The 13,742-nt window shown below is 44.8% G+C and overlaps 1 protein-coding gene across 1 annotated transcript in view; it reads right to left on the bottom strand.

The window, feature by feature from the left end:
• arhgef33 (Rho guanine nucleotide exchange factor (GEF) 33) overlaps window positions 1-13,374 on the bottom strand; it is a 66,812-nt gene extending 53,438 nt beyond the window's left edge. Inside the window, exons 1-3 of the mRNA XM_070891036.1 lie at window positions 13,237-13,374; window positions 9,817-9,981; window positions 3,591-3,709 (exon numbers count right to left, since the gene is read on the bottom strand). Coding sequence (XP_070747137.1) covers window positions 3,591-3,709; window positions 9,817-9,981; window positions 13,237-13,374 — 422 coding nt within the window. The remainder of the gene's footprint in view (window positions 1-3,590; window positions 3,710-9,816; window positions 9,982-13,236) is intronic.
• Window positions 13,375-13,742: the final 368 nt, after the last annotated feature.

The following is a 13,742-nucleotide window of genomic DNA, read 5'->3' as shown; positions in this document are numbered from 1 at the left end:
GCAACGGCAGTGAAGAGGGACGTCACCAAGATCCAGGTCGGTGATTGGAGTGTGGGCAGGTACAGCAGGAGCGGTGAGGTCGGGGCAAAGGAGCGGCGAGAGATTGTAGAGGGATGTGATCGGGGCCCAGGAGAGGCGCGAGTTCGGGGCCCAAAAGAGGCGAGGGCCCAGGGGCAGCACGGACCAGCCCACACTGCGATATGTGCGCGCACTGGGTCTGTGTTGGTTAACCCTTGCCACTGGACCAAGACCTAGCTCTGCCAAGCCCGTGTGGTGGCTGGTGTGCAACGGCCACCACACGTTAAAAAAATCCACGCACAGGCATTTTCCACCCTTCAGGATGTAGTTCGGGATCTGGAATATTAGGTCCTTCATTGAAACACCTGTGAACTTTTTGGCGTGGAAGCAAGTCATCCTCGATTTGAGGGACTGCCTATGATGATGATGATATGAGGCATAGGTGGGTTATGATGCCTGCGGTATAGAGGTAATTCAAAAATAGTGTACCCAGTGCTCACATTGGCTATGGGAGCACCCATCAATTTTCTGTGTAATAATTTTATCCTGTCTTTTATTTACAGCTAAGGGTCGGCCATTTAAAACTGAGATGAGGTGAAATTTCTTCACTCAGAGGGTTGTGAATCATTAGAATTCTCTGCCCCACAGGGTTGTGGACGCTCAGTCGTTGAGTAGATTCAAGACAGAGTTCGATAGATTTTTGGATATTGAGGGAATCAAGAGATATGGGGATAGAGCGGGAAAGTGGAGTTGAGGTCAAAGATCAGCTATGATCGTATTGAATGGCGGAGCAGGCTCGAGGGGCCGAATGGCTGAATGGCCTATTCCTGCTCTTATGTTCTTTTTCAAAGCAAAGCGGTAGGCAACATCCACCAGATTTCAAGTAGGTACATGGTGCCTGGTAGCACTGGGGAAGGGGACTCTGTTTAGTAGCATGTGTGTGTGGGGGGGGGGGGGGAGGGGGGGGGGGGAGGAATGCCCTCGGCTTCTGTAGCACTGGGTGGAGTTCTCATGGACCTTGGAAGCATGTTGCAGATCGTGGGATTTTTCAGCACTGGGGCGTCCTCGCGTTTAGATGTACTTAAGAGAGGATTGTCTTGTAGTTTAGCAGCACTGGGGTGGGGAGGCTGTGGTGTTTGGCAGCACCGGGGGGGGGGGGGGGGGAGGCAGACCATGAGGCACGGGGGGGTGGGGGGAGACCATGGGGTTTGGAGGTCCGGGGGTGGGAGGGGGAGACCATGGGATTTGGAGGCACGGGGGTGGTGGGGGGAACCATTGGGTTTGGAGGCACAGGGGTGGGAGGGGGAGACCATGGGGTTCGGCACCGGAAGATAAAGAGGGAACAAAAGAAAACGTTCACTCTCTTTATCTCCATTTTAATCTCAATTTCTCCCTCTCCATCTCTAGAACAGTAAATAAACGCATGGGTTGATTTAATCGATATACTTGAACAAATTAAAACCCCGAGCAGCTGTATTGTTTCAAAATTTGATGGAATGTCGGGTAGAAGTCCCAAACTTTACGGTTGCCGTGAGCCAGGAAATTCCTTGGAGCTGCTCTGATTCCCTCCGACAGCCTCCTCTCAAAAAAAAAGCACCCAATTCGAGCTTTATCTCAATAAACATTGAAGTTTATTCTCTAACTGTTTCAAAATTAATGTTGAAAAACCCGTGTGCAAAAACTGCAGATAAATATTCCAGCAGATCAGTTAACTCAATGCTGGTGGTGCCTGCTGGTAGAGGGGGCACATTGCACGTGCTCAGACAGCTCGCACTCTATTTGGCCAATAGTCACAGCTTTGGCCAAAAGTATCAAGTCTGGGAGAGTTTCAAGCTTTCAAGTAATTGTTTTTAATGAAGGCATTAAAAATACATTAAAAAAATCATGTTCTTGTGAAATGTATAATTGCCTGAGTGTTCAGTTTAAATTCTTATTTTAGACATTGGAAATTGTACTTACTGAGGAAAAGTGATGGGTAATCTTTTTCCTGAAAACATTTTGAGTGTTTTGTGGGGACAATATAATGTCACCTAATGTCATGATAGATAATCGTCATAGGTCAATGTTGCCATTTAACATTGTATTTCCTGTTAGAGCACCACACAGTGGCTCCACAGATAATAGTTACAGGTAAGTGTAAGTATGACAGCTAAGTGTTTACATTTTAACAGTGAAATTGCCATTAGAAATTTTTATGTAGCATTTTACAGAGTAAAATTGTGATACCATGCGTACAATTGCGTACCATACACAAGACTTTTAATAATATATAGATAGATGTGTGCATGGTGTGGGAGAAGGCATGGGCCATGATAGAATCAAGAGTAAATAGAGACTTGGGTCAAGGCCGGGACTGATCAACACAAATCTGGAGGCAGTGTGCGTGTCGGCAGGAAATGAAATCAAGAAAGGAGGCGTGGTCCAGGGTACATGTTCTGCACAAGACGTGTGAGTTCAGGTTCGAGAGGTTTAAAGTTTTGGTGCATGTAGCTCAGAAACAGTGAGATGCATGCTGGGCGGGCATGGGAGCAAGGAAGCTAGTGTGGATGCAAGTCTAAAGCAAGGGGAAATATGATGGCAGTGTGAGGGATGCTAGGGAAGCTTGACAGGGCATATCTGAAGTGATGTGAGGTGGATGTCATGTTCGTCGGGAATTGAAGACGGGTCTTATGGGAAGAGAAAGGTGTATGAGCATTGCTGGCACCACTTACACGTGGTGTGACCATTGGTACTGAGTAACATTAAAATTGCAAACTATGCCTGTGGGAGACTTGGGATTACTAAAACAGTCCTGCTAGATCTTGTTCAACACTTTGTCAACCCATTCTTTCCTCTTGTAAATAAAAGGTTTCAATTTCTTAAAGCGCCCCAACCAAGAACTATGCCTATCCCACTGACAGAAACATAGACATAGAAACATAGGAAATAGGTGCAAGAGTAGGCCATTCGGCCCTTCGAACCTGCACCACCATTCAATAAGATCATGGCTGATCATGCAACTTTAGTACCACATTCCTGCTTTCTCTCCATACCCCTTGATCCCTTTAGCCGTAAGGGCCACATATAACTCCCTTTTGAATATATGTAACGAACTGGCCTCAACAACTTTCTATGGTAGAGAATTCCACTGGTTCACAACTCTCTGAGTGAAGTTTCTCCTCATCTCGGTCCTAAATGGCTTACCTCTTATCCTCAGACTGTGACCCCCTGGTTCTGGACTTTCCCAACATCGGGAACATTCTTCCTGCATCTAACCTGTCCAATCCCGTCAGAATTTTATGTTTCTATGAGATCCCCTCTCATTCTTCTAAATTCCAGTGAATATAAGCCCAGTCGATGCAGTCTCTCCTGATCGAGTGGCCAAACTATCCACCAATTGAGCTTGCAACCTTCTGGTTGAGTTTCAAGGTCTCAACCTCATCACTCCAAGCCCCTTCCTAAAGTTGCCTGAACCACAACACAAATTTGTACCTTGTTCAAAAGTAATTAATTAGCTACATTTCTATTTCTCAAATACACCGATCTCCAAAAATGTGATTAGATCCACACAGTTAGAGCACACACTGTGATACCCATTTTGTGCTGATGTAGGTCCTGTTTTTTTCTGACTGTGCGGTCTGTCCTGCTGCAGCTTTTCTTCCTGTCTTTCACTCAGTTCCCTGATTTGAGTGGTCGTTCCTTGAAGCTCTTCCTGCAAAATGAATTTTAAAAAAAAATAATTTGACTTCTGCTTACACAAAAAACGCCTCCGAGTCAGGAGGTTGTGTGTTCAAGACCCACTTCCGAGACTTGAGCGCAAAATCTAGACTGACACTCCAGTGCTGTACTGAGGGAGTGCTGCACTGTTAAAGTTGCTGTCTTTCAGATGAGTCGTTAAACCAGGTGAATGTAAGCGATCCCATGGCACTATTTCGAAGAACAGGCCAACTTTTATCCCTCAGCAGACATCACTAAGCAGATTACCTGGTCATTTATGTTTGCGGTAGCTTGCTGTGCACAAATTGGCTGCTGCATTTCCCTACATTACAACAGTGACTACATTTCAAAAGTACTTCACTGGCTTTGCGACTCCTGAGGTCGCAAAAGGCACTATATAAATTCAGGTTTGTTTGTTTGTTAGACTACCGAGGATGCCAATCGTGGAGACTAGGCACAGCCCACAAGGAAAGCGATGTTAATAGCAGACTAATGCTGCACACCTAGTGGCTGATGTATGGAACTGGCAGAAGTTGGTGGCATTTCATGCTCTTTAGAAAGGAGCATTATCAAAGACATGGGAGCAGGTGGTTTACAACGTCATTCTCCGTCTGGGAATAGGCTAGCACAAACAGAGAACTAAGAAGAAGAAAAAATAGAATAAATTATATATTGTTTTAGAAAAGTACATAAGTAAGAATTCTATAAATGTTGTAGGAATGTTTGAGGAATCATTACTATTTTAGGAAGGAAATAAATGTGGAAAAAGACAGCCTTATTTTCAACATGTGCAAAAGGCCCTATGATTCCATTTGTCACACTGTGACATTTCTGCAATGTCTTGCATTGCCGGTCAACAAACAGAGCTCAGAAGTCATGGCAATAACTTTCAATGAGTAACTGTCTCTGATTTGTCACACTGCTTGTCCGACATCTAGGCCTGGCTGAGCAAAAATTTACTCCAGCTAAATATTGGGAAGACCGAAGATATTGTCTTTGGTCCCCGCAACAAACTCTGTTCCCTAACCACCAACTCCATCCCTCTTGCTGGTCACTATCTAGGGCTGAGCCAGACCATTCCCAACCTTAGTGTCTTATTTGACCCTGAGATGAGGTTACGACTACATATCCACTCCATTACCAAGACCACCTGCTTCCAACTCAATAACATCGCCTGACTCCGCCCCTGCCTCAACTCATCTGTTACTGAAACCCTCATCCATGTCTTGGTTACCTCTAGATTTGACTATTCTAATGCACTCCTAGCCAGCCTCCCATCTTCCACCCTCCATAAACATGAACTCATCCAAATCTGCTGTCCATATCCTAACTTGCACCAAGTCCCGTTCACCCAACACCCGTTTGCTCACTGACCTACATTGGCTCCCGGTCCGGCAACGCCTCAATTTTAAAATTTACGTCCTTGTTTTCAAATCCCTCCACGGTCTCACCCCTCTCCATCTCTCGAACCTTCTGCTGCCCTACAACTCTCCGAGATCTCTGCTCTCCTCCAATTCTGTCCTTTGCGCATGCTCGATTTTAATCACTCCACCATTGTCGGCCGAGCCTTCAGCTGCCTGGGCCCTAGGCTTTACATTACAACAAAGGAAGAGGAATATACCATGATCTAATTGAATGGCAGAACAGGTTCCAGGGGCTGAAAGGCCTACTCCAGATCCTTTGTTCCTACATCAACAAATCTTGCAATTCTGCCTGAATAATGCGTATTTCAAAAACTTTTTCCAAATGAACAGTAGAAAAATAAATGTTTAATTGTTTCTACATCCTGATTACGTAATGCATAACAACTGAGTTCATAATTATATGTAGAGATCAGAAAGTTACTGGTGCCTTGCTGAATTGTAAGTTTAAAAGTGAGTTTCCTTTATTTTAAGTTGAAACAGGGGATTCCATTGTGATGTGATAGGCCACAAAGGGGTCAAGTAATGTGAAAGGGATCGAGAGAGACAAAACACTTACTGGCAAAGTGTGCAGACAACCTTTATTTATTGATATCAGCTCCCGGTCCAACAACGCCTCAAACTTAAAATTCTCATCCTGGTATTCAAATCTCTCCATGGCCTCACCCCTCCCTATCTCTGTCACCTTCTCCGGCCCTACTATCCTTCGCGAATTCTGTGTTCCTCCAAATCCTGGCCTCTTGTGCATCCCTGACTTCCTTCACCCCACCATTGGCGGCTGTGCTTTTAGCCATCTAGGCCCCACTCTCTCACCATGTGTACATGGAGCACTATGATCTGTAAACACCTATGTAGTGCCATGTACAATGCAAGGTCTGTTTCGTAATGCACGTTGAAAAGAAAAATGTAAATGTACCGTCACCCATTCCGTGTACTGTATAGTGACACATGTAATGTAATTTGTTGAATGTACTACAAGGTATCCCGTATTGTACCGAATTGTACTTGAACTGAAAAGCAAGGAAATGTATCGAACGGAACTGCCGTCAGCACCCAAATGTAGTGTATGGGATTGCTGACCGCAGCTAAATGTACTGAACTGCTTTTGAATGTACTGTACAAATTTTTATATGAATAAAGTATATTTTGAAATAAAAAAAAATCTAGGCCCCACGCTCTGGAATTCCCTCCCTAAACCTCTCTGCCTCTCTCTCTTCCTTTAAGATGCTCCTTGAAACATATCCCTTTGACCAAACATTTATATAACTGTCCTAATATCTTCTTATGTGGCTCGATGTCAGATGTTATCTGATAATTCTTTTGTGAAGTGCCTTGGGAAGTTTTACTACGCTAAAGATGCTCGATAGATGCTAGTTGTTGTTGTATGTTATTTATATATTTAAACAGAATACACTGATGGTCAAGGACGAGATTATAATATCCATCACCACAGCACTGAGAGTTTGATTACAGCATTGGTGAACCTGAGACTGAATGACCCTCTCATCATCACCATAGGCAGTCCCTCGAAGCGAGGATGACTTGCTTCCACGCCAAAAAGGGATGAGTTCACAGGTGTTTCAATGAAGGACCTAATATTCCAGATCCCGAACTACATCCTGAAGGGTGGAAGATGCCTGTGCGTGGATTTTTTTAACGTGGGGTGACCGTTGCACACCAGCCACCACACGGGCTTGGCAGAGCTAGGTCTTGGTCCAGGAGCAAGGATTACCCAAGACGACTGGAGACCAGCTCTGCTGCACGGGCCTAGTGCGCTCACATATCGCAGTGTGTGCTGGTCCGTGCTGCCCCTGGGCCCACACCTCTTCTGGGCCCCAGATTCACGCCTCTCCTGGGCCCCGGTCACTTCCCTCTACAAACTCTTGCCGCTCCTTCGCCCCTCCTGCGGTGCCTGCCCGCACTGCACTCAGTGACCTGGCTTCGTAGCCGTCGCCCTCCTGCAGCAGCACGTGCTGCTCCCTGCAGTGGTATGTCGCCACACGCTGCTCCCTCCAATGGTCCAGACCTGCTGATGGTCCTGCAGGTTGGGACCGTGCCGAGATTGAATGACCTCCTTCCAGGCACGTCTCAACACCTATAAAGGCACATGACCAGGATCCCGATGAATTATCTGGTTCTGCAAGGCTAGATAACCTTCTACTGCTGCACATGTTTATTTTGCCATCTGAGGAGGAGAAGTTGTGGAGCTTAACGATGAAGCATTCTGTAGTCTTGTGATAAGTGAACAATGTTTTTCATTTTGCACTGGGAAGCTCAGAGGATTAATTCCATATCAGCAACCTGTGGGAGGGATATGTTGGAATCTTTAATTAAAGATGAAAAGATTAAACATCTAGACAGGAGAAAATAATTAGAAAAAGCCAGTGGGGGGTGAGGAGAAATATTTTTTACACAGCGAGTTGTTATGATCTGGAATGCACTGCCTGAAAGTGTGGTAGAAACCGATTCATGGTAACTTTCAAAAGTGAATTGGATATATACTTGAAGAGGGAACATTTGCAGGGCTATGGGGAAAGAACGGGGCTTTAAACTAAAAAATGAAGGGGGAAGGGTCAGGTGAAGGGATACTTAGAAAGTTAAAGAGAAAGGACAAGGCAAAAGTGCAGGGTAGCGATAGGGGTAATGATAACCACAGTGTGACAGGAACGGACAGAGCCTACAAACGTAAGAGTGCACCAGCAATTAGAGTCAGAGCAAGGAAAAATGGTAAAAATCTTAATTCACGCAACACTCGTAACAAGATAGATGAATTGATGGTACAAATAGAAATAAGTGGTTATGATCTGATAACCATTACAGAGATGTGGTTGCAAGGTGACCAAGGCTGGAAACTAAATATTCAGGGGTATTTGACATTTTGGAAGGATAGGCAGAAAGGAAAAGGTGGGATAGTTCCGATAATAAAGGATGAGATCAGTACAGTAGTGAGAACTGGCCTTGGCTCAGAAGATCAAGATGTAGAATCAGTTTGTGTGGAGATAAGAAATAACTAGGGAAGTAGTGGGAGTAGTTTCTAGGTCCTCAAACAGTAGCTACACTGTAGGACGGAGTATAAATCAAGAAATAATGGGGGAGAGATACTGCAATAATCGTTGCCGACTTTAATCTTCATATAGATTGGACAAATCAAATTGGCAAAGGTAGCCTTGAGGACAAGTTCACAGAGTGTATTCGGGACAGTTTCTTAGAACAATACGTTGTGGAACCGACCAGGGAACAGGCTGTTTTAGATCTGGTAATATGTAATAATAAGAATTTTTTTAATGTAGTAAAACATCCCAAGGCGCTTCACAGCAATTTTACAACACATTGGATATTGACCATTGAGGAAAAGAGAGAAAAAGCGGGAGAAGGAAGTGTAAAAAGAGGTTAACGGTTCAGGTCCGAAGCGGCAGCCAAAATGCGCATGCAGATAGACACAGGCGAGAAAACGAAAAAAAAAGGAACTTCAAATTACATTGTAAATAATACAATAAGGAGTATACAAAAGTAAAATCAGTATAATAAAAATGAATTATAATTATAAACAAAATTAAATAATATATACCATAATTAGAAATTAAGGTAAAATTAGATTATCCCTGATTCATTTACTGTCCAGTGATTCAATTAATATGGAGGAACCAATCACTGTCCTCCATCCTTGTGATGTCATAATTTTATTTTTTTAATTTCTCGTTTTGTCCCCTTGACAGGACCTGTAATGATCCAGGATTAATTAATGATCTCATAGTAAAGGATCCTTTAGGGAAGAGTGATCATAACATGATAGAATTTCACAACTTGCATTTATATAGCGCCTTTAATGTCGTAAAACACCCCAAGCCACTTCACAGGAGTGATTTTCAAACAAAATCAAACACCAAGGGCTGGAATTTGGTCATCATTTCCACCGGGTTTTTTAGTGGTATTCATATTTTTTGGTGAAATACCACCCGTTGCAAGTTTGATGAAAATGTACCGCTGGTGGTTTTGAAATAACGGTGGGGAACGGACCGCCGGCATACAACACTGAAAAAAACGCTTCTGCCTAAGTTTGGAGGTAGCGATGACCCGCAGGTGAGGAGAAAAAAACACCCATGAGAAACCAGCCGGAGCAGCAATTCGATTGGCGGTAGGTATAAAACGCTGCAAAAAAAGGTAAGCTAAAATTTCTTTTTTATTCTTTTGCAGCGATTCAGTGCAGAAAGGTCCTGTGAATGTTTCCTGATTTTTAATCTTTTGTTTTTTGAAAAATATTTTTTGTGTTTTTTCCCCCTCCTAGGTCTAAATTTTACTGAAATATGACTGGATTTGACCAGGATCGCGTTTTCCACCGAAAATACACGTGGAACACTGATTTTTCCCGTCGAGCGGAATTTTTAAAATGTGTTGATTAATTTTCTGCTGATCTTAATCAAAAAATCATAGCATTTTTTTCGGTGGTAATCTGGTGGTGGCAGTTTTTCACCAAATTCCAGCCCTAAGCCACATAAGGAGATTAGTACAGGTGGCCAAAAGGTTGGTCAAAGAGGGTACAAGGTGGGAGGTCAGCTAGGAATGCATTGGCATAGTCAAGTCTAGAGGTAACAAAGGCATGGATGAGGGTTTGAGCAGTGGATGAGCTGAAAGAAAGTGGGCAAAAATATATCTTTTTGATACAGTAGAAAAGTTTTCACACCTTAAATGTGCGGACTGTGTCTTTAAGCTGCTTCAGCTGTTCTTGCCATTCCAGTTCATAAGCCTGAACCCTTTCATTCAGGAAGTGTTTGGTGTCCTCAATTCTCGCCAGCACTTGCATGGCTACCATGAATCCAGCTTTCAATTCAGCTCCCAAAGCCTGCAACTAAACAAGACTGAATAAGGTGAGCAGGGACAACACTTTATGGAAGTCTACCAACAATAATTATATTAAGCCATTCATAAAATGATTCTGCACTTTGAAAAAAATCTATACTTTCTTGGTATATCTTTCATCAAAACAGGTGAACTGGATCCTGACTTAATGAAAGAAAACATTTGCATTTCAATAGCGCCTTTTTTGACCTCAGAAAGTCCCAAAGCGCCTTACAGCCAATGAAGTACTTTAGGAATGTAGTCACTGTTGTAATGTGGGAAACGCAGCAGTCAATTTGCGCACAGCAAGCTCCCACAAACAACAATGTGATAAATGATCAGATAATCTATTGAGGTAATCTGATCATGTATCCTTTTTATAATATGGAGACCAGAGAACTGTTCACAGGTGCAGCATCCAAAATCCGGAATGTTCTGGAATCCGGACCGCTCGGTGGCAGGGTCATCCAGAATCTGTAAAATGTTCCGGAATCGGGACCTGCCGACCTGGCTGACCTCGGGGCCCCGCCCAAACAGCTCCACCTCGACAGAGCTAGCGGCCCGAACAGCTCCCCTGCAGCAACCACCCCTTTCTGATGTTCTGAAATCCGGAAATACCCGAACCTGGGCTCGGGTGTTTCCGGATTTGTGACATCAGAAAGACGATCCAAAATCCGGATAAATGGCCTCGATCCCGGGGGTTCCAGATTCTGGACGCTGCACCTGTACTCTAAGTGTGGTCTAAACAAGGTTCTATATAAGTTTAACATCATTTCCCTGCTTTTCAATTCTATGCCTCTAGAAATAAACCCTAGTGCTTTGTTTTTTTAAAAAAATGGCCTTATTAACCTGCGTGGCTACTTTTAGTGATTTGTGTATTATTACCCCCAGATTCCTCTGCTCCTCTACCTCACTAAGACTCTTATTTTCCAAGGAGTACGTGGCCTCCTTATTCTTTCTTACCAAAATGTAATGCTTCACAATGATCCACACTGAAATTCATTTGCCAATTACATGCAGGTTTATTAATGTATTTCTGTATTTTGTTGTAGTCCTCCTCTGTATTAAATATTGCCCCCAGTTTTGAAATTTCATTTCCGATTCCCGAGTCAAAATCATTTATGTAAATGATGAACAGTAGTCCCAGCAGCGATCCTTGTGGAACACTATTCCCCACTATTTGCCAGTCTGACTAACTACCTTTAACCTCTACTTTCTCTTTTCTGCTTATTCCCAGCTTGCTATCCACTCTGCTGACTCCACAGCCAAGAAATTGCAGTACACTGGAAGCCTGCTGGTAACCACGCTGACCAAGGCTCCCGGCCGCCCGCTGAGAGAGCCTAGGCAGCGCCGGTATTTAACATCAGCGGTGCGGAGAATTTGTGGTGTAACGCGCTCTTTCCGGCTCTAAGCTCAGCTGGAGGTCGAAGGTGGCATTTATGTCCCGCTTGCAGTGAAGGAGAAGGGGGCAGAAAGGGTTGAACCTATAGGCCATGTACAGAGCAGGTGCCGTACTCGTTACAGCAATTTATCTGCCACCCGCTCACCAATCAATGTTGCAGGCAAATTGTTTGTACATTTGTGGGGACTGTGCCACGGAAGTTTGTGGTTTTACCGCACTCTCTTTTTATGGGATGAACTGGAGCCGAGTGAGGAAGATGCAGTCAGTGACCAACCAACCATGTTCAGCAGTGTCGCGACCTGTGACCAGAGTGTCATCTTGAAACAAGACAGTTCTAGGAACGGACTTCAGTAAACTCTCCATATTCCTCTGAAATATGGCCGAACGAATCCCAAAAGGACACCTGTTGTAGACGAACAGTCCTTTATGGGTGTTGATGCAGGTGAGTTTCTTTGAAGTGTCGACAAGCTCCTGGGTCATATAGGCCGACGTCAGATCCGGATTTGTGAATGACTTTCCACCAGCTAGCATGGCGAACAGGTCATCAGCCCTTGGTAACGGATACTGATCCTGTTTCGAAAATCGGTTAATCATAACCTTGTAGTCTCCACAAATCCTGACAGTGCCATCACTCTTCAACACAGGAACAATGGGACTAGCCCACTCATTAAACTCGACCAGTGATATGATCCCTTTACGCTGGAGTCTGTCAAGCTCAATTTCAACCTTCTCCCTCATCATGTACGGAACATGCCGAGCTTTGTGATAGACAGGCCTTGCATTGGAGTCCAGATGAATCTGCACCTTGGCTCCCGTAAAATTACCAATGCCCTGTTCAAACAAAGAAGGAAACTTCTTCAATACTTGAGCACACGAAGTATCATCCACTGAGGACAACATCTTGACATCATTCCAGTTCAGCTTGATTTTCTCGAGCCAATTCCTGCCGAACAGCGTTGGACCATTACCTGGGATGATCCATAATGGTAGCTCGTGAACCACACTGTCATATGACACCTCGATTGCTGCACTGCTGAGCACCGGTATGAGTTCCTTAGTGTAAGTACGCAACCTGGCATTAACTGGACTCAGCTTTGGTTTCACAGCCTTAGTGTTCCACAGCTTGTCGAATGTCCTTTGGCTCATTATCGACTGGCTCGCACCCGTGTCCAGCTCCATTGATACAGGCACGCCATTCAGCTTCACATTAACGACTATCGGCTGGCTCTTGCTCCGGAACGAATACAGTCCATTCACTTCCTCCTCGGGTTGCGTATCCGGGCCATCACTGAACTGGTCCTCATCAACCACATGGTGAGCCGCACCACGCTTGCTCCGTTGTGGACACATCCTGTGAAGATGCCCCACTTGCGAACATCAACTGCATGAGTATTGTCTATACCGACACTGATGAGGCCGATGATTGCCCCCACAACGCCAACAGGGTGAAATTTGGTTCGAACCAGTTGGCGGGCTCTGAGCAGCGGCAGGTTTCACGTAAGCAGCTCTGCCTGAAAACGACACCATCTTGTTTACAGTACTTGCTGTGGAACTCCGACTCGTCGATGATATCTGCCTCAAATTACCATCTGTCGTCATGCATGCCTGGGCAGTCGCTATGGCCTTTTTCAAATCCAGCGTCTCTGCAGCCAACAGCTTCCTGAGGATTGCATCATGGCTGATGCCTATCACGTAGACATCACGCAGAATGTCTTCCAGCAAGTTCCCGAACTTACACGGCTCAGCAAGCCGTCACAGGTCGGTGACAAAGCCCGACACGACCTGGCCCCCAGCATGAACATGCGTGTAGAAATGGTAGTGTGATATGATGATCCCCTCTTTTGGCTTCAGATGGTTACCCACCAACGTACACAATTCCTCGTACCCTTTTTCTGCTGGACGTATGGGCGAGAGAAGATTCTTCATGAGGCCGTAAATTTTCGGACCACAAACGGTGAGGAGAACTGCCCTGCGCTTAACTGTGGAGGCTTCTGCCTCCATGGCGTTGGCCACAAAATACTGATCCAGGCGGTCGACAAAATCCGCCCAATCCTCACCCTCCACAAATCTCTCCAGGATTCCAACCGTGCCCATTGTGCATGCGAAGGTTCTTAAATTACCTCGTCGCCAATTGTAATGACTCAAGAGTCTGGTTACTGTAAACTCACTCAGGTGCAATCTGATCCATCTTTATTCTAGCCCAAGAGTGCCAGCGTGACAAAGACACCCAGCTTATATACAGGGGACCAAGCACACATGCCACATGCGTACAGCCCGATGACCTCTGACCACTGCGCCCTCTGGTGTCTGGTGACCCCCAAGCATTAATACATAACAATATGGGATAACTTAAACAATGTGAATTCACA

The sequence above is a fragment of the Pristiophorus japonicus genome, chromosome 9, assembly GCF_044704955.1.
Source record: "Pristiophorus japonicus isolate sPriJap1 chromosome 9, sPriJap1.hap1, whole genome shotgun sequence".
NCBI classification, from domain to species: domain Eukaryota; kingdom Metazoa; phylum Chordata; class Chondrichthyes; family Pristiophoridae; genus Pristiophorus; species Pristiophorus japonicus.
Note: the sequence above shows the minus strand (reverse complement) of the source record. Positions and strands in the feature narration are given on the sequence as shown.